A 22,508-nucleotide genomic window follows, 5' to 3' on the forward strand; every position below is an offset into this window, starting at 1 on the left:
CGTGGGTCTGGCAGCAACCAATCCTTTGCACTGAGGATATGCTATTTAAAAATCTTCAGTTTGGCATAGGAGATGCTGGTGGTGATAACGACGAGGTAGTGGCGGTGATGATGGTGATGGTGATGGTGGTGGCCATGATGACACTGGTGATGACGGTGATGGTGATGGTGATGATGGTGATGGTGATGATGGTGACAGTGATGATGGTGATGGTGATGATGGTGGCAGTGATGATGGTGATGGTGATGATGGTGGCGGTGATGACAGTGGTGATGATGGTGGTGGCAATGATGACACTGGTGATGATGGTGATGGTGGTGATGACAGTGGTGATGATGATGGTGGCAGTGATGACACTGGTGATGATGGTGATGGTGGCGGTGATGACACTGGTGATGATGGTGATGGTGATGGTGATGATGGTGGCAGTGATGATGGTGATGGTGATGATGGTGATGATGATGGTGGCAGTGATGACAGTGGTGATGATGGTGATGGTGGCTGTGGTGACGGTGATGACACTGGTGATGATGGTGGCGGTGATGACGGTGGTGATGATGATGGTGATGGTTACAATGATTATAATGTGGTGATAGGTACTATTTATTGAACAATTACTATGTGCTAAGCTCTATCCTAAGGCCTTCATATCTATTACCTCATTCATCCTCACAGAATCTCTATGCAGTGGGTACTATTACTATCTTCATTCTATAGCACAGGAAGCTGAGGCACAAAGAGGTAAAGGACGTTTCCTGCTGTCACACAGGCAATCGAGCCCTGAGTTTTGATCCCTGCCTGCAAAGAGGCTCCTGGAAAGCTTCTGTGGGCTCAATGCATGGTGAGAAAGTTCCAGAGACTTCGATGGCAGGTTTCCTGGCAGCTGCCTTGGGCACATATTTCTGTGCTTATGTGAAAATAAGTGGTGATGATGTGGACTTACAGGAAGAATTCAAACTGCTTTGCTACCAGCTGTGCTGAGAGTTGCTGGCTGGACCATCCAGAGCCAAGAACAGCTGGTGAGTGAGCGCGAGTGGGGCAGCTTGCCTCCTGGGCTCCTGCTCACGGAAGCCTCTAGAAGTGACCCAACCTCACCCCAAGCAAACACCCAGGAAAAGCACCCGGGGCCTCCATCTGCTCTGAGAAGACAGCACAAGGTCATGAAAGAGAAAGCTGCAAGCTCAGCAAGAAATATTCCTTCTGCTCAGGGGAAGAGGAAGACAAAATGCTATTTGTCCAGCACAGTTGAAACCCATAGGGAGTTAGGGAACCAAATCCTTTAGAATGTTGATTTCTGGGCTGCTGGTCCTATTACGTGTTTAGCCTCAAGCTAAAAAGGCAACAAAAGGTGGGGCATTTCAGATAGAGGGTTCACATTCCCCCAACTCAAATTCTGAGGGGGGACTTCAAGGGAATGAGCAGGGACGACCTGGGGCCACCCCCTAAGTTGACAACAGGGCCTCAAAGTCAAGGGGCCTTCCACAGGTACCAAGAGCCAACTTCCCATGGGGTCACCTGGAACAGAACAAGGCTCTGCCAGAGACGAGGCCTCTGGGAGCCCCCGAGGGTGCTGGGCTGAAAGACAAGGGCAGCAGAAACCCTTCTGGAAGCAAAGGGTCTCTTGGTGCCGTGTGTCTGCAAATAGCTGCCACAGCCCTGCAGAGATTAGCGGAAAACATCTACCACGTGTCAGGGGTCAGCTTGGAGCTGAACATTAAAAACCCCACCCAGGTTTCTTTCCAGTCTTCAAAGAGGAGAAAATTATGCAGTGGGGCAGGGTCGGAGCAGAGGCCTGGGCGGCTGGGGGTATGCTGGGAGCCCTGCACATCAGTCAGGCCCCCGGATGAGCTGGTCTGCAGGGTGGACCCGCCCAGCCTAGGTCCGCCACAGCCACGTTCCAACAGAGACCTTCATAGAACCCATCCTCATCCATGTCTCCATAGACGTAGAGGTATTTTCCCGCTGTGAGGGGCAGCTCAGCTTCCGGGTTCTCATTTGGTCCATCGAAGGGGTTGTAGCTGCAGGAAAAACACAGTTCCTATGTTAGAGGATCTGCAGGACACATCCCGCACCCTGCCCCTCGGAACGCTGGGCGGGCACATGGCTTCTCCCCACTCCTAGGGAATACAAACCCACACACAGTTCAGGGCTGCTGGGCACTATTCCTGGGAAACTCAGGCCGCTGCCAGCTCACACACACAGACTCAAAGTAAGAGTGCAATTCCAAAACAAAGTTATATGCCCAGAACTCTTTGCATCAGATAACAGGCTTATGATTCTGACATTTTATGCACACTTACCTCTTCTGCCATAACATAAATCTCCAAATTAACAAGTAAACGTGAAGTAAATCTTTCAATAATTTAGCGAAAAGGGAATCGCATCTACTATTTAGCAATCTGCTTATTCTCTGACCTTGCAAGATAGCATTCTATACTTCTGCCTCATGAAATATTTGTACCAGATTCTTTTTCATGGCTGTAGAGTATTCCACTGAGTATGTTATCCTTCCTCTAACCCTCTTCCTAACATGGCGTGGATGTTTCCCCTCACTTCTGACTAATAGAGCGTTGCAGTATATATTCTTATAGACACATTTTTGTGCACTTCCACGATTTCTTACTAATGACAAATCCTAGCAAATGTATCTGTTTGGTCAAAGGCATCTATATCTACATTTTTAAGGTCTTGGGGGTGGACAGTCAAAATCTCAGAAAAACAGATGCATGATGACCCTCCCCCACCCCACCCGCAGAAAGGTAAGAGTGTCCATATTCTCCAGTCCTCAACACACTGGGATTAAGAATTTTCAAAGCCGTGTCCAGCTTGGAAAATCAAATGCATGAAACAAATTCAGAAGAATTGGGGCTTTTCTAAATAAAAGGCAAATTAACTTAAAATAAGTGAAGAACTCATTAAAAAATGAAAACAACATTCTTGATAGTTGGGGAAGATAGCCAGGCACTGTCATAATTATGATGAAAAACGATCCACACATCAGGGGGGCTGTCAGTTTACCAACACTTTTAAGCACGTTTTGTTTGGGGGCCTTTAAATCTTAGGAAAACAGAGAAGGTGACGCCCCCAATTTCAAAGGCTGCGTGAGGTCATGCGACATGCCCAAAGTCACAAGCTGATGAAGTGGGTGGGGTGGGGTGGGGTGGGACCAGAGCTGAGACCTCCTGACCCGTCCCACGCAGTTTTAACCACACCAGGTCATGTGGCCCCTCACAGTCAGAGTGCAGAGGTCTAGGAACACAATCGAAGCACCTGACACACCCGGCAAGTCGGCCCAGAGGACTGTGCACCAGGAACAGACATGGAGCAACTCCTAACGCAACACTCAGGGGCGCAACGGGACAGGAGCTTCTGGAAGGAGGAACAGCGTGTGCCAAGGCCCAGAGGCAGGCAGGAGAGAGATGAGGTTGGCAGGGGCCAGGGTGGTTTCAACATGATCTCACGAGCTGTGGGACGTTCTGAAAGGGTTTTAAGCCAGGGAGTGACACGATCGTGTTTGCGTTTACAAAGAGGCCTCTTGGGTGCTGTGTGGACAGGGCTTGGTGCAGGAGCTTCAGCAAAGGAATGTGGTCGGGGAGCGACTTAGGAGGCTGTGGAAGTGCGGGCTGCCTGGATGCAGGGCTCAGGGGGCGAGGTGCAGGAGGACTTGCAGCTTTCTGGCCTCAGGGTGAGCAGGAGGGGATACAAGTCACCGAACGGGGCTCTGCAGGGGTTCTGCCGGGGGGGTCTGGATGCGTAGACAGCTGAGACACAGAAGCTGGCAGAGTGTTCTCAGAGGAGGAGGAGGCAGGGAGCGGGAGGACCAGGAGCACCCACACCTGATGCTCAGGAAGAGAAGCTTCTGCAGGTGGGAAGGATGCACCCCGAGAGAGGGAGAGGGAAGCCGTGGAGGTCAAGAGGGAAACACACTCCGAGAGGGTGGAATTCCCGGCTGGTGAGGGCGCAGATCAGAAGTGGGAGATCCTAGGATAGAACATGGCGCTGCTGAGACAACCTCATGGGTGCTCCTGCCTGTGTATGCTGGACACCATGAAGCCTTGTGGGTGCTCAGGGCAGAAGCCACCACGTGCCGTGTGCTGTGCATGCAGCCACGGGACACATCTGGAGCGGGGACTCGATAGAGACAGAGGTGGGTCAGGGGTCCACTCAGGACCGGAGGTGGGGTAGGAGGGATGGGTGATCACGGACGGGAGCAGGGACTCCATAGAGATGGAGGTGGGAGGTGGGTGAGGAGTCACTCAGCACGGGAGGTGCGGGAGGAGGGACAGATGATCGCTGACGGAAATGGCTTCTGGGGGGCGATGGGAGCCTCCTGCACGTGGACATGGCATCTGTGAGCACAGCGGCAGGCCCGGGCTACACACTGCAAACGGTTGAACCATGTGGCAAGGACCCTGTCTCCGCACAGCTGGCAAAGGAATGTGCCAGCCTCACCTGGACCTCTGGTGGGAAGTCCCCAGGAGCCCTCAGCAAGGCTCTGCCTGCAGCAGAGGCTGCAAGAGATGGAAGGGAGGAGATGTGGACACCGGGGCAGCCCCTGCGTGGAGGGCGGGGAGAGGCTGCCTCAGCACCCAGAGTGAGTGCCCGGGTGAGCAAGAAGCTTTTGGCTTACAGAAGCGTCTAAGCCATGAATGATGGCAGCATGAAGGGACACTGATTAGACCCGGGCAGAAAACACAACCCCCCACCTCCTGCCAAAGCCACTTCTCAGGGGCTCTAACGGCCTTTGGAGAACTCAGAACCAGTTCTCTCGGGGACCGCCACTACGTGCTCCTCACAGTCTGACTTGGATTGGTTTTGGGGAAGGTGGGTGTTAAAAAAAAAAAAAAAGGCATAAAACCATCACCAGTAAAATAGGAATATCACTGAAAAAGAGTGAGGTAAGGAGAATGTGCGTGGGCCGTGGCTGGTGGTGGCCACGGGAGAGGCCCCAGGAGGGATGGCCTGAGACTGTGGCACCCTCAGAAGGCACTGCCTCACAGCCCTGCGCACGAGCCCAGAAAGGAAGATGGCTGCTCAGTGAGGACCCCTCAGTCACACAGGCCCCCTCTGTGTTTGTAGAGAACCCAGTCCCCAAACACAAGGTAAGGCTCAAAGGCAGGGCCTTTCCCCAGCGGAATTCAGGACGCGGGGGTCCCTCATGCCGCCACTCTCCCTGGGGCCGCACCAGCCGTGGTCAGCCCTCAGAGGGCATTAGCTCTAGGGAAGCTCCCCTGGAATAAGCCATGGCCTTTCTATGGAAGTGGCAGGAACACAAGCCCAGTCACTGTCTGTGGTTGGCCGTCATAGGTCGCAAGTGGCAGCCTCATTGGACAAGGCTCATGGTTGGAAAGGAAGGCGGCTGTGGCCCACCAGGACCCTGCTTGGCTGGGAAGCCACCTCCGCCTGTGCCAGGCCCAGAGAACACCAGCCTGGGCTGCCCCTGTGCTGGCACTGAGGGCTCGGTGAATGGCAGCACCTGGGCCTGCTCCACGCACAGCAAGGACAGGACAGAGGGAGCCCGGCGTGGGACTGGGTCTTCATCCAGCCCCGTCAACTGTGCCCTCTACATCTTGTCTGCGTGCAACTGCCTCTCACCACTGTGTGAATTGGTCCTCCGGGACTGTGACAGATGAGTGGACGGTGGGCGTGCCCCCACCGCAGGCAGCCGGCACTCCTGTTTGCCTGGGCTGGATTCTAACTGGGGAGCCCACAGCCCAGGGGCAGCCACCCAGTGCTTCTGCTACCTGAACCTTGGCAACGGGTTTGTGTTGGTGAAACTGGTGTCGTACCAACAAGCAGAAAGTGACCCGCAGATCCTCTCAATGGTTATTGGAAACAGCTCTCACTGGAGAAAGCAAAGGTCTTCGAGGTGGACGGACTGGTTGAAATCAAGTCATCCCCTCTGCAGGAACAAGGTCTAAGGATCTAGTGAGGGTGGCATCTAAGCCGAAGCTTGGTCCCTAAACAGACTGCAGAGACCCAGTGAGGGGGACTCTGGCTGCCCGATGCCAGCTAAAGGGCAGGGGTATTTGCCTCTGAACTACCCTCAGATCGGCCCCGGGCCGATCCCACACTCAGAGCTGTTGCAGCGTCTGTGAGACAAAAGGCCGGGTCTTCATGAGCGCAAAGAAATGGGGGTGATGGTGGTGTCTTGGGCCTGCTGCCCCTGGCTGATGAGCTAAGCGTCCACCTGTGGGCACAGCTGGCTGCAGCCTGCTCTCCTGATGACCAGGGAGTGCAGTCCGGGGGCCGCTCATCCTCGCCCATGTCCGCCTCTGCGGAGGCTCCGTCGAGGACCTGAGATGTGTGGGACAAAGCTGGTTCCTGTTACTTCTCAGTGAGCTCAGAGGCCGAAGGCCCCGGCGGGGAAGCCCACGCAGTGGCTGTCATGCCACAAGATGCAGCCTACAGCACCAGGAGAGGGTGAGGGTGAGGGAGAGCCGGCGCTGGACATGTCCCTCTTTCACTCTCAGTAGTGGGAGGTCGGGGCGCTGGACACATCCCTCTTTCACTCTCAGTAGTGGGAGGTCGGGGCGCTGGACACATCCCTCTTTCACTCTCAGTAGTGGGAGGTCGGAGCTCTGGACACATCCCTCTTTCACTCTCAATAGTGGGAGGTCAGGGCTCTGGACACACGCCCCTCTTTCACTCTCAGTAGTGGGAGGTCGGGGCTCTGGACACACGCCCCTCTTTCACTCTCAGTAGTGGGAGGTCGGGGCTCTGGACACACGCCCCTCTTTCACTCTCAGTAGTGGGAGGTCGGGGCACTGGACACATGCCCCTATTTCACTCTCAGTAGTGGGAGGTCGGGGTGCTGCACACGCCCCTCTTTCACTCTCAGTAGTGGGAGGTCGGGGCGCTGGACACGTCCCTCTTTCACTCTCAGCAGTGGGAGGTCGGGGCTCTGGACACGCCCCTCTTTCACTCTCGGTGGCTGCCTGTGTGGGTTGAATCCTGTCCCCTGGAAAGACACACTCGTGGCTAAACCCCTGCACCTGTGAACGGGACTGCATGTGGAAACAGTCTTTGTGAACACGATGGAGTTAGGACAGACCACACTGCAGCGGGGCAGACTCTAATCTGGGGACGTGTATCCTTACAGCAAGAAGGGAGAATGCAGGGGACAGGCACAGGGAGGCGCCGGAGCAGGGGACGGAGGCACGGACTGCAGCCACGCAGCTATAAGCCAGGGCCGCCTGGGCTCCAGCAGCGGGAAGAGGCAGCAAGGACCCCTCCTCGGAGCCCTCAGGGGCAAGGCCCGCCAACACCTCCATCTCAGACTTCTGCCTCAGGGGTCACGAGAGGATAAATCTGTAGTTTCAGGTCTGTGATCTGCTGCCACGGCAGCCCGGGGAGGCTTGCCTGACACCCAAACTCTGTCCACCAAACTCTGCTCGGCCTCCAGGCCAGGCTGAAATCCCACCTTCTCTTCGGCCCTGGGAGAAGGGACCTTCTCAGCCCCCAGAATGTTCCTAGGCCCAACATCTTATCTGCCTGAAAACGTCCATGCTCCAGGGGGTCGGGGGACACAGAGGGACCGCGCTTACCTATAGCGGGCGACACAGAGGTGGACCTTCCCCGAGTATCTCTGCTTTGAGGTATTGGAATTCCGTTCATTCTCCATCTGGGAAGGACACAATGGTTGTGAGGTTACTGAAGCTAGAGGCATCCCACCCCATGCCCACGGCACACGGGAAAGCCTCACAGCTTTCTGGACCCCGGGAGGGATGGCTGGAGACTGCGGCACCCCCAGGAGGCACTGCCACCCCACACCCCCACATATGGGCCCAGAAAGGAAGGTGGTCCCTCGGTGTAGACCTATTAGTCACACAGGCTCCCTCTGTGTTTGTAGAGAACCCAGTCCCCAAACAGCAAGGTAAGGCTTGAAGGCAGGGCCTGTCCCCAGCAGAATTGAAGGGGGAAGGCAGGGCCTGTCCCCAGCAGAATTGTCCCCAGGCTATGAGACGCTTGGGGCAGCAGGCAGGCCCTGCGGGGTCTGTGGGAGACATGAGGCTGCATGCGGCTCTGGGCACGTGGCCTCCAGGGGCTCAGTCTGTGGAGGAGGGACCCCCTCCCCATCTGACATGCCCAGTGCCAGCCCCCACCCTCTCTTCCTGCTGTCTGGGGGTTTGTGGAGTGTGGAGATCCCACCATGTGTTTCTGACAGTGACCCTGGGAGTCAGCAGGCGTGAGCTTTTCTCACAGGGGTGGGGATAAACCCAAGCAGGATGCGCACAACCCCCGCCACACACACCCCGTGATTCCACTGCCACTCCCCCAGTACATTCCCCACACAGGCTGGAGCAGCCTTTCAGCAGAAATTAGGCCATGTCACTCCCTGCCTTAATGGTTTCCAATGGCTTCACCTTGGACTTGGACAAAAAGCCAAGTGCTGTTCTCTGCCCCGCCCTCAGCTTGCACCTACACCCGTCCCCTCTCCAGCCACACCAGCCCCTTCCTATCAAAGCACCCAGGGCCCCCCACCGGCCCCTCCCGGCCATCTCTGCATCAAGGCCTTCACTGCGACATCCTCACACCCCTGGATGGGATTCGCTTTTCTCAGAGCTGCCTTGCCGGTGTTCCCCCATTAGAGCAGGGACGTCATCTGTGTTCACTGCAGGGCCCCCATGTCCCACATATAGGCCAGGGAATTAACAGGGGCGAAGGGAAGAACCAACCAGGAGGAAGAGAGGGAGGAGGGCGGGGAAGATGGACAGACTGGCCAACATCCACTCCAGATACCCTGGCGCAGGCAGGCGGGCATGCAGATGGGCGGGCAGACGGGCAGGCGGGCGGGCAGGTGGGCAGGCATGCAGGCAGGCAGGCATGTGAGGAGGCGGGCAGGCAGGCAGTGGGCGGGCCCTCAGGCGGCACTCACGTCGGACTCAGATCTGCATCTTGGGCTACCGGATCTGGACAGGAAGGTGGGCTTGGCAGACAGAGGCTCCGGCCTGTCACCAGGCTGTGGAAGGGGCCGGATATATTCACGGATCGCACTGCCGCTTCCGATCGCGCTCTCCTGACCTGGCCGCGAACATCAAAAACAAGTTGAAAAAAGTAAATAAGACAGTATAAGTGCATCAGTCATTCGCCTGCCCGGGCGCCCTTCTCCTCTTTGGCATCAGCCACTGAGATTCATTTTGGGGTCCACCCATCTCCTACTCCCCATCAACATAGGCTGGTGTGACCCCACCCTCAGCTCTGGGCCCGTCCAGTGGGCAGAGTCACCCTGGCTGTAATGCTCGTTTGGGGGCACAGGACGAGGACGGGCAGATGGAATTGAAGGAGAGTTGACGGCAAAGAGGTTGCTCCTTTCCTTGGCTTAAAATTGAGCGGCCACAAGGCTCAGGGAGGCCGCAAACCTCCTGCACCTGGAAGAGGAGCGCTCACTGAGGACAGCACCTGCCAATGCGAGGCGGAGTGAAACCAGACCCTGGTGACGGGCTTGGAGCCCCTGGTTCGAGATGTACCGAAGGCGTCTCCTGGCTCTTCATCTGCTCCAGAGGACAGACTGACTCCTTCTTCCTCACAGCAGTCTAGGTTGGCTTTGCCGTCACTGGTGACCCGGTGAGTCCTAACTGGCCAAAGGGGTGGGTTTGTGGCCAAAAAATACTCTTGACGAGATGTGCAAGGACTGAAGTGCTTCTCCTCCCATCCTGTCCCATTCCCCTGCGTCCTCAGGGGCAGCTGAGCCCTGTCCTCCTGCCTGGAAGGGAATGGTGAGCCCCGAGACTGACACTGGCCTGGGTGTCAGACGGCCGCGTGACATTTTCACCAGGATCCAGGTGTGAGCACGACGCGGCTGCTTCCTTCACAGGCTCTGCACCCCTGGGGATGAGGATGCCTCCTCCTGGGGTCCCCTGGCCCTCTGTAGCCATCACATGACCGTCACCTCACTGACGAATATAAATTGCTGAGTCCAAACTGGGAAGTGTAAATGATTCAAAACACCATGAGGAGTATTTCAATAATGGTTGCCCTAGGAGCCCCCCCTTGCAGGCCCCACAGCCCCAGGCTGAAGGAGTGATGGGCAGGACAGCTGGGCAGCCCTGCCATGGGTCCCCTGTGAGCCCATCCGATCCTGGAGGGCAGGACCCTGTTTTCTTCACTGTAATGTGGCTTGGTGTGTCACAGGTGCAACGTGAGTATCGAACGATTCCGCTCCCTGAAGCCTTCGAAACCCGGCCGAGAGCAGGCCTACTGCAGGGCTCCCCGCTTCTGCCACTGCTGCCTCTCCTCTGCTCTGCAAGCAACACCCGGGCCAGTGAACCCGGAGGTGAGTGGCAGGCTCCACTTGTGGGCAAAAGCCACTGTTCCTCCCCACACAGTGGCCAGGACACTTTGCAGACAGGAAACACTGCCCTCCGGCGTTCCGAGGCTGGGGTCTGCTTGTTACCACAGCAGAACTTAGCCCTTGCTGCCCGTGCAGCTGCCGCCGTGAACTGCACAGGACAACACAGCTGACAATGGTGACGTGAAGACGGCAGTCACCTCGTATGCACACTGAACTTACACCAACCCAACTCTCCAGAGAAAACGCACGTTAACCCCTGGCAGCTTTTACCTGCCATCGTGCCTGAGGAGAGAAACCAAACGTGCAGCGCCTTCAAGTGGGGTTGGTGCCCACCGGCCCCTCAGGATGCAGACACTGCTCTCTCACAATGGTAATGCTTCTAGGTGTTTTCTAGAAAAGTACGGCTAATCCCAAATCAATGGTTGTGTCTGGTGTTTTACTGAAAAGAAAAAACCCATCTCTCATACTGGAAGAAAAACTGGCTGTGCCGGGGGCAGGTGGGGCCAGGAGAGACGGAACCCCTCCCAGCACACTCCCTTCCTAGAGCTTCCCAGGGACAGTTCCATGTGCAATGCTGGCCTCACATGCCAACTCCAGAGCCTCCGCCTCCGCCAGAGGTTCTTCCCCATACAGAACCCGAGTCCCTTCATGGCCCACGCCAGCCGCTGGCCAGAGGAGCCCTGGGTGACAGCACATCCACCTGGGATTCCTTCTCTATCTTGTGGCCAGCCCTGCATCTTCCAGCACCCGCTATGTCAGATCAGCATGGGAGGAAGGTCTGCGGCAGATGAACAGATAAAAAATACAGATATGAACACGATGGGACGTTATCCAGCCTCAGGAAAGGACACCCTGCCCTGATGACAGCACGATAGACCTGAGGACTCTAGGCTAAATGGAGTAATCCAGGCACAGAGAGGCACGGGGCACAGACAGCCCCACTCACACGGAAACCTCTACAAGCCCAATCACAGAAGCAGGGAGCAGAACAGTGGCTAGCAGGGGCTGGCGGGGCTACTGGCTGAAGGCACAGGCTGTGTAGGCTCTGGGGAACTCCTGCACACAAACAGGAACGCAGCTAGAATACTGGATGGTAGGCCAGTGCATGGCTCACGCCAGTAATCCCAGCACTGGGAGGCCAAGGCGGGCGGATCACCTGAGGTCAGGAGTTAGAGACCAGCCTGGCCAACATGGTGAAACCCCATCTCTACTAAAAATACCAAAATTAGCCAGGTGCGGTGGTGCACACCTGTAGTCCCAGCTACTCAGGAGGCTGAGGCAGGAGAATGGCTTGAACCCAGGAGATGGAGGTTGCAGTGAGCTGACATCACGTCATTGCACTCCAGCCTGGGAGACAGAGTGAGACTCCAACTTGGAAAAAAAAAAAAAAAAAAGAGTGCTGAATTGTAGACTTGAAATTTGTCAAGGACACAGATCTTAAGGGTTTCCACCACGAAAAGGAAAGGTGACCGCCGAGGAGGTGGGTGGGAGGCGGGTGCATTAATTAGCTTGGCTGTGGTGATCACTTCACAATTGATCTTACGTTACATCAGATCGAGTCGTGCACCTTAAATATATATGATTTCTAATTATCCACAGTGCCTCAAAGTTGGAAACAATGTACAAAGCCAAGTAAACACACTCAGGGACTGGGAGAAAAAAGAACAAAACAGAGACCCTGAGCCGAGGCCTGGAAGAGGGGCCTGCGCCGTCTGCAGGGAGGAGCGCTCTGGTGGGTCTGGGTGGCACAGGGCAGCTGTCTGAGGCACTGGCATCAGCTGCCATAAGTGACACGGCACTGTGAGGAGAGTGCCAGGGCAGTGCCAGGGGAGATGGGCATGGGCCGTGCTAGGGAACCCCAGTGGGTGAGGAAACAGTGGTCAAATGAACTGGGTTAATTAGGAGGGTGCATCTTCTGGTCTGTGAGGAAGCAGGGGTGTGGTGCACACCCACCCTCAGCCAGGTGGCCCTGGCTCAGCGAAGGCAGTCGGTACCGCTTCAGTGTTTCTGGTTTTACTGAGTGTGCATTTTCCACCACTGTTCATCAGATTCCTTTTTCCACCTGTTCCCGTCTCCCCGACCCGGGAGCTTCGCTGGAGGTCCCACGTTCACATGCTGTGTGGCCTCGGGCTCACCGGGCAGGCCTGGGACTGCCGCTTTCAGAAGGGCCAGCTTCCAAGGTGCTCAGGCTGTTGTCAGGAACTCGGCTTCTGAAACGTCCCCAACACTGGAAGAAGCTGTCCCCTGACTGATGGAGGTGCTCGCCAGGCCTGGCTCGTGCACAGCACACAGCTTAGGCTGAGCACCTGCTTTCCTTCTGTGAGCCTGGAGCTTCGGTGGCTGTGGCGCCCATGTGAGCAGCCCCCAGGAAAAACTCTGGGCCTGAGTGTCTGTGGGTTTTTCCAAGCAGAAGCCTGCATTTCTTGTTGCATGGTGCAGGGCTGTGTGTGGCCCTTCACAGGAGGGAGAACGTGTGGGGAGTCCGCAGGTGAGTTCTGTTTTCCCTGGGAAAGAACTGAAACTGTCTTGTTTTCCTCCACCTTTCACAGCTCAAATGTGGTTTCTCAGCAGCGGCCTTCCACGACCATCCAGAAGAGCCCAGGTCACCGTCCACCTTGTCACCTGGTCGGCTTGCACCGGCTGGATCCGGAATATCGTCTGCCTGCCAGCAGGAGCTCTGTGTCACAGCCTGGGTACAGCATGCAGCCCAGGTGTCCCAAGCGCCTGAAGGTGAGCGATGGAGCGCTTGGACCCTGGCCCTGCCCACTGGCCTCCCGCAGCCTCGGCCACTCACCCCACCCCACATTCTCTCTGATGCATGGACCACATGGGGAGGCATGGGAAAAGGAGAGAGGCAGGAGAACGTTTTTTAGCAAGACACAAGTGGCATCTCCTTATTTTAATGATAAAAAGCACCCAAGGTACTTATCATATATTCTAATAAGAACTAGGGGAAATTTGCAAAGCATCTCTTTTACAGAATTCCACAGTGAGGTTCAGATGCTCATCTCCCCTATTTTTTTTAAACCAACTTCTTAAACAGGCAGGCAGACCCCCGCATGAAGCCTGTCACCTCTGCATCCCCGTCATCCCGGAAGTGCCTGGACGTGGCCCCTCCCCCCAGGTCTGCTTACAGGACACCTGTGATTGTTCTGCCTGCGACCAAGACTAAACTCCCCGGCGTGCGCAGGGAGCTTCTCCCGCCCTGCCTCTGAGCAGCACTGTGACGGCGGAGGGCTTACGTTCACTGCTGCCTTTGCTGGAACAGAAGCTCTCAGCTTGTCCTGACATCACCGACAGGTTGCAGAGACAAGAAGGAAGAAAAAACGAGCAACAGAGAAACAAACTTCACAGAACAATGGGGGGACCCAGCCAAGAAATCCTCGTGGAGTGGTTCCTGGGTAGACTCTACAGCCAGACTGGGTTCAGATCCTAGATTGAGCACTCATCAGCGTCTGTATGACCCACGCTAGTGCCTTGGTTTTTCTCATCTGTAAAATGGGCCCATTTTACAGGTGAGAAAATGTGTGGGCCACACATTCGTGGGTGCCCATGAGGTGCTGGATGCACTGTGCATCCAGGGATGTGAGCAGCCCTGTTCTCATCCTACCCACTGTTGTGGCAGGACCCCGTACCCTCTGCCAGCTGTCACCAAACCAACTTCCCTTGTACACAGCCTCGCAGGTGGCTAACAGCCATTCTTTCCCCACCACAGTCAAGGCGGAGGTCAAGGTGGTTACCTTTGCCGAGGGAGGTGGCTAGGCCATTCATGAACTGCGGGAAAGCCTTGCCAGGGGCTGTGGAGACGTCCAGGGGGGCCACCGTGCTGCCACCCAGCAGGTCAACCTTCCCAGCGTGCTGCCGGAGCTTCTCCAGGTCCCGGGACAGTAGGTGGAACTGCTCACTCTGAGTCCGGCATTTCTCTTCCAGCTCTCGAACCTTGGACTGTGCGGCAGAGGTGGGACAGGGGTCAGCAGCAGCTTTGGGTGGTGGAAGTGTGTATGCACATGTTCACATGTGTTGCATGTGTGCAGAGGTGTGTGTATACATGCACATATGCTGTGTCTGTGAAGAAGCCTGTGTCGTGTGTGCATGTGCATATGAGCTCGTAGCATGTGTGCATGTGTCTGTGAGTTACGTGTGCAGCCAGGGCCGCCTCCCACCTCCACGGGAGAGTGACGCCTATAAAGCCAGCTTCTTGTGCCACCTGGCTGCTGGCCAACGTGAGAAAACATGGGTGCCAAGAAATCCTGCAAACACTCAGCTCGCAGCCAACCGGAGATTGTTCTGGGCTGAGCACGCAGCCCGGCCACTTGGCAGTTGGCAGGCTTTGCTAGAGCTATTTGGAACTTGGAGTATGAGGCTGTGACATGGCGCAGACTCAGGTGAGCGGCTCAGGTGCCGTCCCACCGATTCAGGGACGCCATTTTTCTCATCCAGGGCACGTGCCCCTGGGACTGTGGAACCCTTAAGAACGCCACTTGAGCAGTGAGGGATCTCTATCTGCTACGTTCAGTCAGCAACACTGCTGCATTTGCAGACAACACGAACACACCTCGGGAGCTCTGGGGAGGGCAAGCACCACCTGGGGACACACACAAGAAAGGGGCAGCCCAGCAAAGCTCCTTCCTTGGGGCAGGATGGGCCTGGGTGGGGTCCAGTCTGGGGACATCACTGACTGGTGTGCTTCCTCCCAGGTCAGGGGTTCATGGGCAAAGCCCAGCTCCCTGCTGCCCTGGGACTCGAGCTCCATGTGAGACGTGGTCTCCTGAGACGGGTTTCTGGCACCCATCACAGAAGGTGCAGCACAGAGGGGTCTCCGGAGGGCGGGCTCTACCTTACGTTAGCTCCTGGGCTGTTTATTTCTCGTCTGTGTCCACGACTGCACTCCAGGCCCTGAGCCTCTGCTTTCTGGCTCATGGACACACTGTCGATCCTCTGCATGGACTCAGCAACCAGCAGGTGCCGAGAGCATTCGCTGAATCAGTGAGGTGAGCCCTGAGCTCTGGGTACCGTGCCCCTCGGGGGGTGGCTTGTTGGGTCCGCGTGCAAGGCTGCTTTCTTGCCACACCTTACTTTAGGATGGCTGGGAAAATCCCATTTACAGAATGATTAATGCCGTCTGTGGGGCTGACGACACTGACATTTCCCCACTGAAACGTCAGCCCCATGAGGGCAGGGCTTTGCCTGCCTGTTTCCTGCTGCGTCCAGGACCTGAGCTAAGGGCTTGGCAACCACGGACCTCTGTGCTCCTCCCCCTTTCGCTCCTTCCCTGCCACCCTCCACAGGCAGCTCCTTTGTCCAGAATGAAGCGCTATTTATGGCTGAGATCACGGATTTCTAAAATAAACCTAACAAATCCAAAGCCTATAATTAATTTATTTGATTCATTAAAAGAAATCAGCAGTATTCTTCTTTAAAAAGCTGAATGGGCTTGGCCAAGCCGGCTGTGTCTACCGAGGAGGGCACACAGCTAAAAATGGGGGGCTCCCGGGCATGACATGGAAAGCTTCGGAGGGAACCCAAGCCCGGGACAGCTCCAACCCCAAACTTGGGGTCTGCAGGTGGGATGACCACTCAGCTTCTGGGGCTTCAAGGGCTTGAGGGGCTTCTGGATCTGCTGGTTCCACCCTTAAGACACAGCAATGGGCCCCAAAGGGCAGCCAGGGAACAGCTGCTACTGCTGGCTGTGGGCAAGACTGGACCCCGAAGGGCCCTGAGCTCACCTGTGTGAGCCAGCAAGCCCCCGGGCACCCCTGAGGCACTCACAAAGCCTTCCCCGGGTGTGGAGGAGCCGGAGACGTTTAATAGTCATGTGTTCATTCTAACGTGCATTAAGGAACATGTCACTGGCACACCCATTCCTTGACCTCGCATCTATGAAAATGACCTAACTAAAAAAGTGAATAGGCTGGGCGCGGTGGCTCATGCCTGTAATCCCAGCACTTTGGGAGGCCGAGGTGGGCGGATCACCTGAGCTCAGGAGTTCCAGACCAGCCTGGCCAACATGGTGAAACTCAGTCTCTACTAAAAATACAAAATTAGGCAGGCAGGGTGACGCATGCCCGTAGTCCCAGCTACTTGGGAGGCTGAGGCAGGAGAAATGCTTGAACCCAGGAGGCAGAGGTTGCAGTGAGCCGAGATCAAGCCACTGTACTCCAGCCTGGGCAACAAGAGTGAGACTCTGTCTCAAAAAAAAAAAAAAAGTGAATAGGTTTTTCATGCAACAATGTTGAAATGATAAAATGATAGCAATGAACAGATCAGCGGTTGTCAGGGTTTCGGGCTGGGGAGGGTGTGACTGGGAAGGGTCCTATGAGGGAGTGTCTTGGTGACAGAGTCATCTGTATACCTGACGGTGGTGGTGACACAAATCTGTATATGCCACCAAATACCATAGAACTATACAGGAAAAAAAGAGTAGCTGTAAACACTGGAGAAAGCAAGTAACTTCCCCAGCGGCAGGCAGCACGCTCCAGCTCAGCCCCACGGGCTTCCCAGCTCTGAGGGCACAGTCTGGCTATGGAAGATGCCACCACCTGGAAGCCAGAAGAAGGGCCATGGGAACGCTCCCTGCTGTTTTTGTAAACTCCCATGAATCTAAAATTACTTCAAAATAAAGTTTTCAGATGTGAACAGATTTTAAACAATAGGAACGAAGAAAACAGGTAGCACGTAGAGACGGTGAAAATCATGAAAGGCGCCATGTGAACGGCCAACCTTCGGGGAGGCCGTACCCATCAAGGAGCCTGAGGGCTCAGAGCCTGACTCGGGTTCTGCCTCTGATGCTCGCCTTGGCAGAGGCCGGCAGGCTGCGGGCTGTCTGCTTCAATTCACAGGAGGGTGGGTTGTAGGCACTACAGAGGGAAGAGGGCAGGCTGCCTGCTATTGCATGGTTCCACGGGACTCCCAGAAATGACAGGGGTGGGGGGCACCGAGCAGGAGCTGCACTGTCTCTGCAGTTTGGTCCCTAGGGCCTGGCAAGTCCTGTACCTGTGTCCTGTGTGGGCCATGATGGTGCTTCCTGAGGTCAGCCCCTTGGTCTGGCCCATCAGTCTATCCTCAGCCCTTAGTTCAGGACTTGGCACAGGGTGGGCATCCAACAGATATTTGGTGGATCGCAATGAGCTGCGGGTAAACAAATCTACGCACAGCAAGTGTGGTGCACCCTTGAGTTACAGATGAACCAGGTCACCTCTGTCCAAGGCAGACAGAGCTTGGGTGGAGGGGCAGCCATCAGGGAGGCTCACCAAGGAGGCCCTGAGATCCCTCACAGGAGCTCGTGGGTAAAGGAGGGCCACCAACCAACTGCCAGGGGGTCTGCATCCTCTATGCACAGAGCAGGGCCTGGAGGACAGACTCACAGGATACCTAGAGCTGAGAGTTCCCGTGGGAGAGGGAACCACAGACCCAAGACCCAGGTTCTGAGGCCAGACTCCCCTGGCAGGGCTGGACTCCCCTTCCCTCTGAGGGTGAGGCTTGGGGTGACTGGGCCAGGAGCAGGAGGGAAGAGGGGTGGGAGGAAGGCCTGAGCATTCCCCAGCTGGGGCAGTGGGGCGAAAGGCCAGGAAGGAAGCCCCGGGGCCAGAGTGGCCGTGAGCAGCCAGGGCTGCACCTGGCAGAGGTTAGTTCTGTCCTCTGTGAAACAGCCAGGATGACAGAGCTGCTCCTAGAATGGGCGTGAGGACGGAGTGTGACAATGTGGCCTTGGTGCTCAGAAAGGGGCCGCAGACGGAAGGCTGAGCACACAGAGCCGCCGTCAGCACAGCAGCGCAGGAGCAGCTGTCATCACGTGCCAGCGTCAGTGGCACTGGCATTTGCATTACTTGCAGCAGGGGCAGCCTTGCTTTGGCATTACAGGGCACTATCAGCAGCAGTAGCTACAGCAGGAGTGGTATTTTCCAGAAAGCGCTGGTGTGAGTAGTGGTATAGTAACGGCGCTGCTGGTACTCACAGCATTAGCAGGCTGCTGTGAGTAGTGGTACAGTAATGGCCCTGCTGGTACTCACAGCATTAGCAGGCTGGTGTGAGCAGTGGTACAGTAATGGCCCTGCTGGTACTCACAGCATTAGCAGGCTGGTGTGAGCAGTGGTACAGTAGTGCTGCTGGTACTCACAGCATTAGCAGGCTGGTGTGAGCAGTGGTACAGTAATGGCGCTGCTGGTACTCACAGCATTAGCAGGCTGGTGTGAGCAGTGGTACAGTAACAGCCCTGCTGGGACTCACAGCATTAGCAGGCTGGTGTGAGCAGTGGTACAGTAATGGCCCTGCTGGTACTCACAGCATTAGCAGGCTGGTGTGAGCAGTGGTACAGTAATGGCCCTGCTGGTACTCACAGCATTAGCAGGCTGGTGTGAGCAGTGGTACAGTAGTGCTGCTGGTACTCACAGCATTAGCAGGCTGGTGTGAGCAGTGGTACAGTAACAGCCCTGCTGGGACTCACAGCATTAGCAGGCTGGTGTGAGCAGTGGTACAGTAATGGCCCTGCTGGTACTCACAGCATTAGCAGGCTGGTGTGAGCAGTGGTACAGTAATGGCCCTGCTGGTACTCACAGCATTAGCAGGCTGGTGTGAGCAGTGGTACAGTAACAGCCCTGCTGGGACTCACAGCATTAGCAGGCTGGTGTGAGCAGTGGTACAGTAGTGCTGCTGGTACTCACAGCATTAGCAGGCTGGTGTGAGCAGTGGTACAGTAGCGCTGCTGGTACTCACAGCATTAGCAGGCTGGTGTGAGCAGTGGTACAGTAGTGCTGCTGGTACTCACAGCATTAGCAGGCTGGTGTGAGCAGTGGTACAGTAACGGCACTGCTGGTACTCACAGCATTAGCAGGCTGGTGTGAGCAGTGGTACAGTAACGGCACTGCTGGTACTCACAGCATTAGCAGGCTGGTGTGAGCAGTGGTACAGTAACGGCACTGCTGGTACTCACAGCATTAGCAGGCTGGTGTGAGCAGTGGTACAGTAATGGCGCTGCTGGTACTCACAGCATTAGCAGGCTGGTGTGAGCAGTGGTACAGTAGCGCTGCTGGTACTCACAGCATTAGCAGGCTGGTGTGAGCAGTGGTACAGTAATGGCGCTGCTGGTACTCACAGCATTAGCAGGCTGGTGTGAGCAGTGGTACAGTAATGGCGCTGCTGGTACTCACAGCATTAGCAGGCTGGTGTGAGCAGTGGTACAGTAATGGCGCTGCTGGTACTCACAGCATTAGCAGGCTGGTGTGAGCAGTGGTACAGTAACAGCCCTGCTGGTACTCACAGCATTAGCAGGCTGGTGTGAGCAGTGGTACAGTAGTGCTGCTGGTACTCACAGCATTAGCAGGCTGGTGTGAGCAGTGGTACAGTAGTGCTGCTGGTACTCACAGCATTAGCAGGCTGGTGTGAGCAGTGGTACAGTAACGGCCCTGCTGGTACTCACAGCATTAGCAGGCTGGTGTGAGCAGTGGTACAGTAACGGCCCTGCTGGTACTCACAGTATTAGCAGGCTGGTGTGAGCAGTGGTACAGTAACGGCCCTGCTGGTACTCACAGTATTAGCAGGCTGGTGTGAGCAGTGGTACAGTAGCGCTGCTGGTACTCACAGCATTAGCAGGCTGGTGTGAGCAGTGGTACAGTAGCGCTGCTGGGACTCACAGCATTAACAATATCGGCATTACCTGTACCGGCAGCAGTACCATCGTCACTACCTGCAGGAGTACTGGTATCATCCTTCACAGTAGCAGTCTGGGGTTAGTATTGGGAGCGGCAGATGCAGGGTTAGCAGCAGTAACAGCAGGGACACTGGTATTCTCAGTGGACACTGACCTCAGATCACCTGCAGGTTCCCCGGGGACATCCTGGCTCCAGGGACATCCCCCCATTCTGAGGGGTGCCAGGAGCAGGGGTGCCAGGAGGGATGCCAGGAGCAGTGAGAGCCAGCTCTCCCGGAGTCCCTCCCACAGTGCCCTCACCCACCCAGGCTCACTGCACAGGAGACTCCATGCCCCTGGTGACACAAAGTCACTCCCTTCTTGAAGTCTGAGAGGTTCCCCAAGGTTCTCAGCTGCCGCCTCCTCCCTGAGGATGTTTCTCTTGAACAAGTCACTGGACAGGGCCAGTGTGCGCCATTCACGAGGGACCCATCCCCAGGACTCAGATATCTCCTGCCAGGCCCCACCTCTGACACCAGGGGCCATATTTCCATATGAGATGTGGAGGGGGTGGATGTCCCAACCCCACTGCCCTGCTTCTTCAAGGGGGCTGTAGAAAGCCTGGGCCACAGGTTGTAGGGACACTGGCTCTGCCCAGCTCCTTCTTGCCAACCACTCCTCATACCTCAGGTGGCGAGGTCCCGGGGGGGAGACTGAAGTGCCACAGCAGATCATTGTGTGGATGCAGCACTGCACGGAGGCCAGCAGGGGTGCCGGCAGGGGCAGGGGCAGGGGCAGGACAGGGACAGGCAGACCTGCAGGGATTTGGGGTGGGTGGTGAGCGCAGCAACAGGCTGCATCCAAAGGGTGGGTGCCTCGGCCGGTAGCAGCCACTGAAGGCAAAGCTTCTGGTTTCCCAGGAACAGCAGGGTGTCCTCCCTACCACATCTCCTGTTGAAATGTGACCCCAGTGTGTGAGGTGGGGCCTGGCAGGAAGTGCCTGGGTCCTGGGGGCAGATCCATCACCAATGGCTTGGTGCAGTCCTTGTCATAACGAGCACCTCTCCAAGTTCACACAGGTCTGGCTGTTGAAGAGCCTGGCACCTCCCCACACCCTCCTGCTCCTGCTCTCAGCACGTGACACACCTGCTCCACCTTTGCCTTCTGCCTGACTCTAAGTTTCCCAGGGTCTCCTGTACATCCTACAGGACTGTGAGCCATTGACACCTTCATAAATTACCTTCATAACCTTCATCAAGGACCCAGCCTCAGGTATTCCTTTATAGCAATGCATAGAAATGCAAGAACAGCCTCACACACACGGGGAATCTTCAATTCACTGGAAAATCTCACAGTTTAAAAGCAGGTCGTACTTACAGGCTCATCAGCAGCTGGGGCTGACAGGCACACCTAGCTATGGCTGTGGGCTGTGGGCCATAGGTGCTGGCCATGGTGCTGCTCTACCCAGCAGATGGTGGCATGCCTGCATCAGCAGGCTGGGTGCATGTGGGGTCAGGTTGGAACAAATGCCCTCGCCCTGCAGATGTCCCCAGCTGTACTCACATAAGTCCCAACACAGGATGATCCCTCACTTGCTCCTGGGCCTAGAGAGCTCTGGGACCTAGAATTTGCCACTCTCCAGGATGGGTGCACACATCTGCCTGGGCACTGAGCACACACTTACAGACGAGCTGGGCAATGCCCCGCCATAACTGAGGACCCCACCCAGGGGTGGCCAGTGCAGACCCCAGGAAGGCTGGGACAGCTGCCCTGAGGATGCTTGCCTGGCTGCATCTCCACCGATGGCCAAGTCTTGCTAACTGGCATGACCTATATCAGGGAAAATAAATGGTAAAATTCTCGGCTTTTTTCTAAGCATAAGGGATGGGAGAAATGGGCACTCGCTGGTTAAAGTGCAGCTGTGTCACCCGGCTCACATCTCAGCACTGCCCACCTTTGAAGAGTGGGATATAGCCGAGCGAGGCCTTGCTCCTGTGGTCTTGGGAGCTGGGTCTCTAGCTGGTCCTGTGTGCGAACGCTGAGTCAAGGATTCTGGTGGCCCAAGCCCCCTACCAGCTGACGTGCTTTCCCCAAAATGAGCTCCGGGGGGCCGAGACACACAAAACACCCTCCTAGCAGTGCTGAGTGCTGGGACCGCGTGGAGCTCACAGACCTCTCGTGCCTGCGTTTCTGTAAGCACGTGCTCAGTAAATGCCGGTCTGATGGGAAAATCTGCTGTGAGACTTACTTTCCTTATAACCTGTGCTGAAGATGTGGAATGGGGCACAGCCTCCCCCACCTCAAATTCCTACCAAGGAGAAGCTGAGAGTTCTGCCTGACCACTCCCAGCCTGTCCACACCTTTCCTTTCAGCTCCTCGCCTGAGCACGGCTCCCTGGCTTCTTGGCAGTAGACGAAGGCTCTTGTGACTGCTGGAGGTATCCCCACTGGGGCTAACACCCTGGGGAGTTGTTGCCAGCAGGAGCCACTTCCAGCATGAGAGAAAATGGTAACCTGTCGTCCTGCCCGAGGTGGGTGCGTTTGCACCTCAATATTGATTTCCGGATGCAGAGTGCTGTTCTGCCTGGGT

The 22,508-nt window shown here is 56.1% G+C and overlaps 1 protein-coding gene across 50 annotated transcripts in view; it reads right to left on the reverse strand.

Moving 5' to 3' along the window:
• Positions 1-22,508, reverse strand: part of RIMBP2 (RIMS binding protein 2) — a 352,269-nt gene that overhangs the window by 60,472 nt on the left and 269,289 nt on the right. For all 50 annotated transcript variants that reach the window (XM_054239125.2, XM_078337752.1, XM_078337734.1 and 47 more), the window contains 4 exons: positions 14,035-14,239; positions 8,879-9,024; positions 7,548-7,624; positions 1,909-2,018 (listed from right to left, as the gene is read on the reverse strand). In XM_054239125.2, coding sequence (XP_054095100.2) covers positions 1,909-2,018; positions 7,548-7,624; positions 8,879-9,024; positions 14,035-14,239 — 538 coding nt within the window. The remainder of the gene's footprint in view (positions 1-1,908; positions 2,019-7,547; positions 7,625-8,878; positions 9,025-14,034; positions 14,240-22,508) is intronic.

Source organism: Callithrix jacchus, chromosome 9 (genome assembly GCF_049354715.1).
Source record: "Callithrix jacchus isolate 240 chromosome 9, calJac240_pri, whole genome shotgun sequence".
Classification (NCBI taxonomy): domain Eukaryota; kingdom Metazoa; phylum Chordata; class Mammalia; order Primates; family Cebidae; genus Callithrix; species Callithrix jacchus.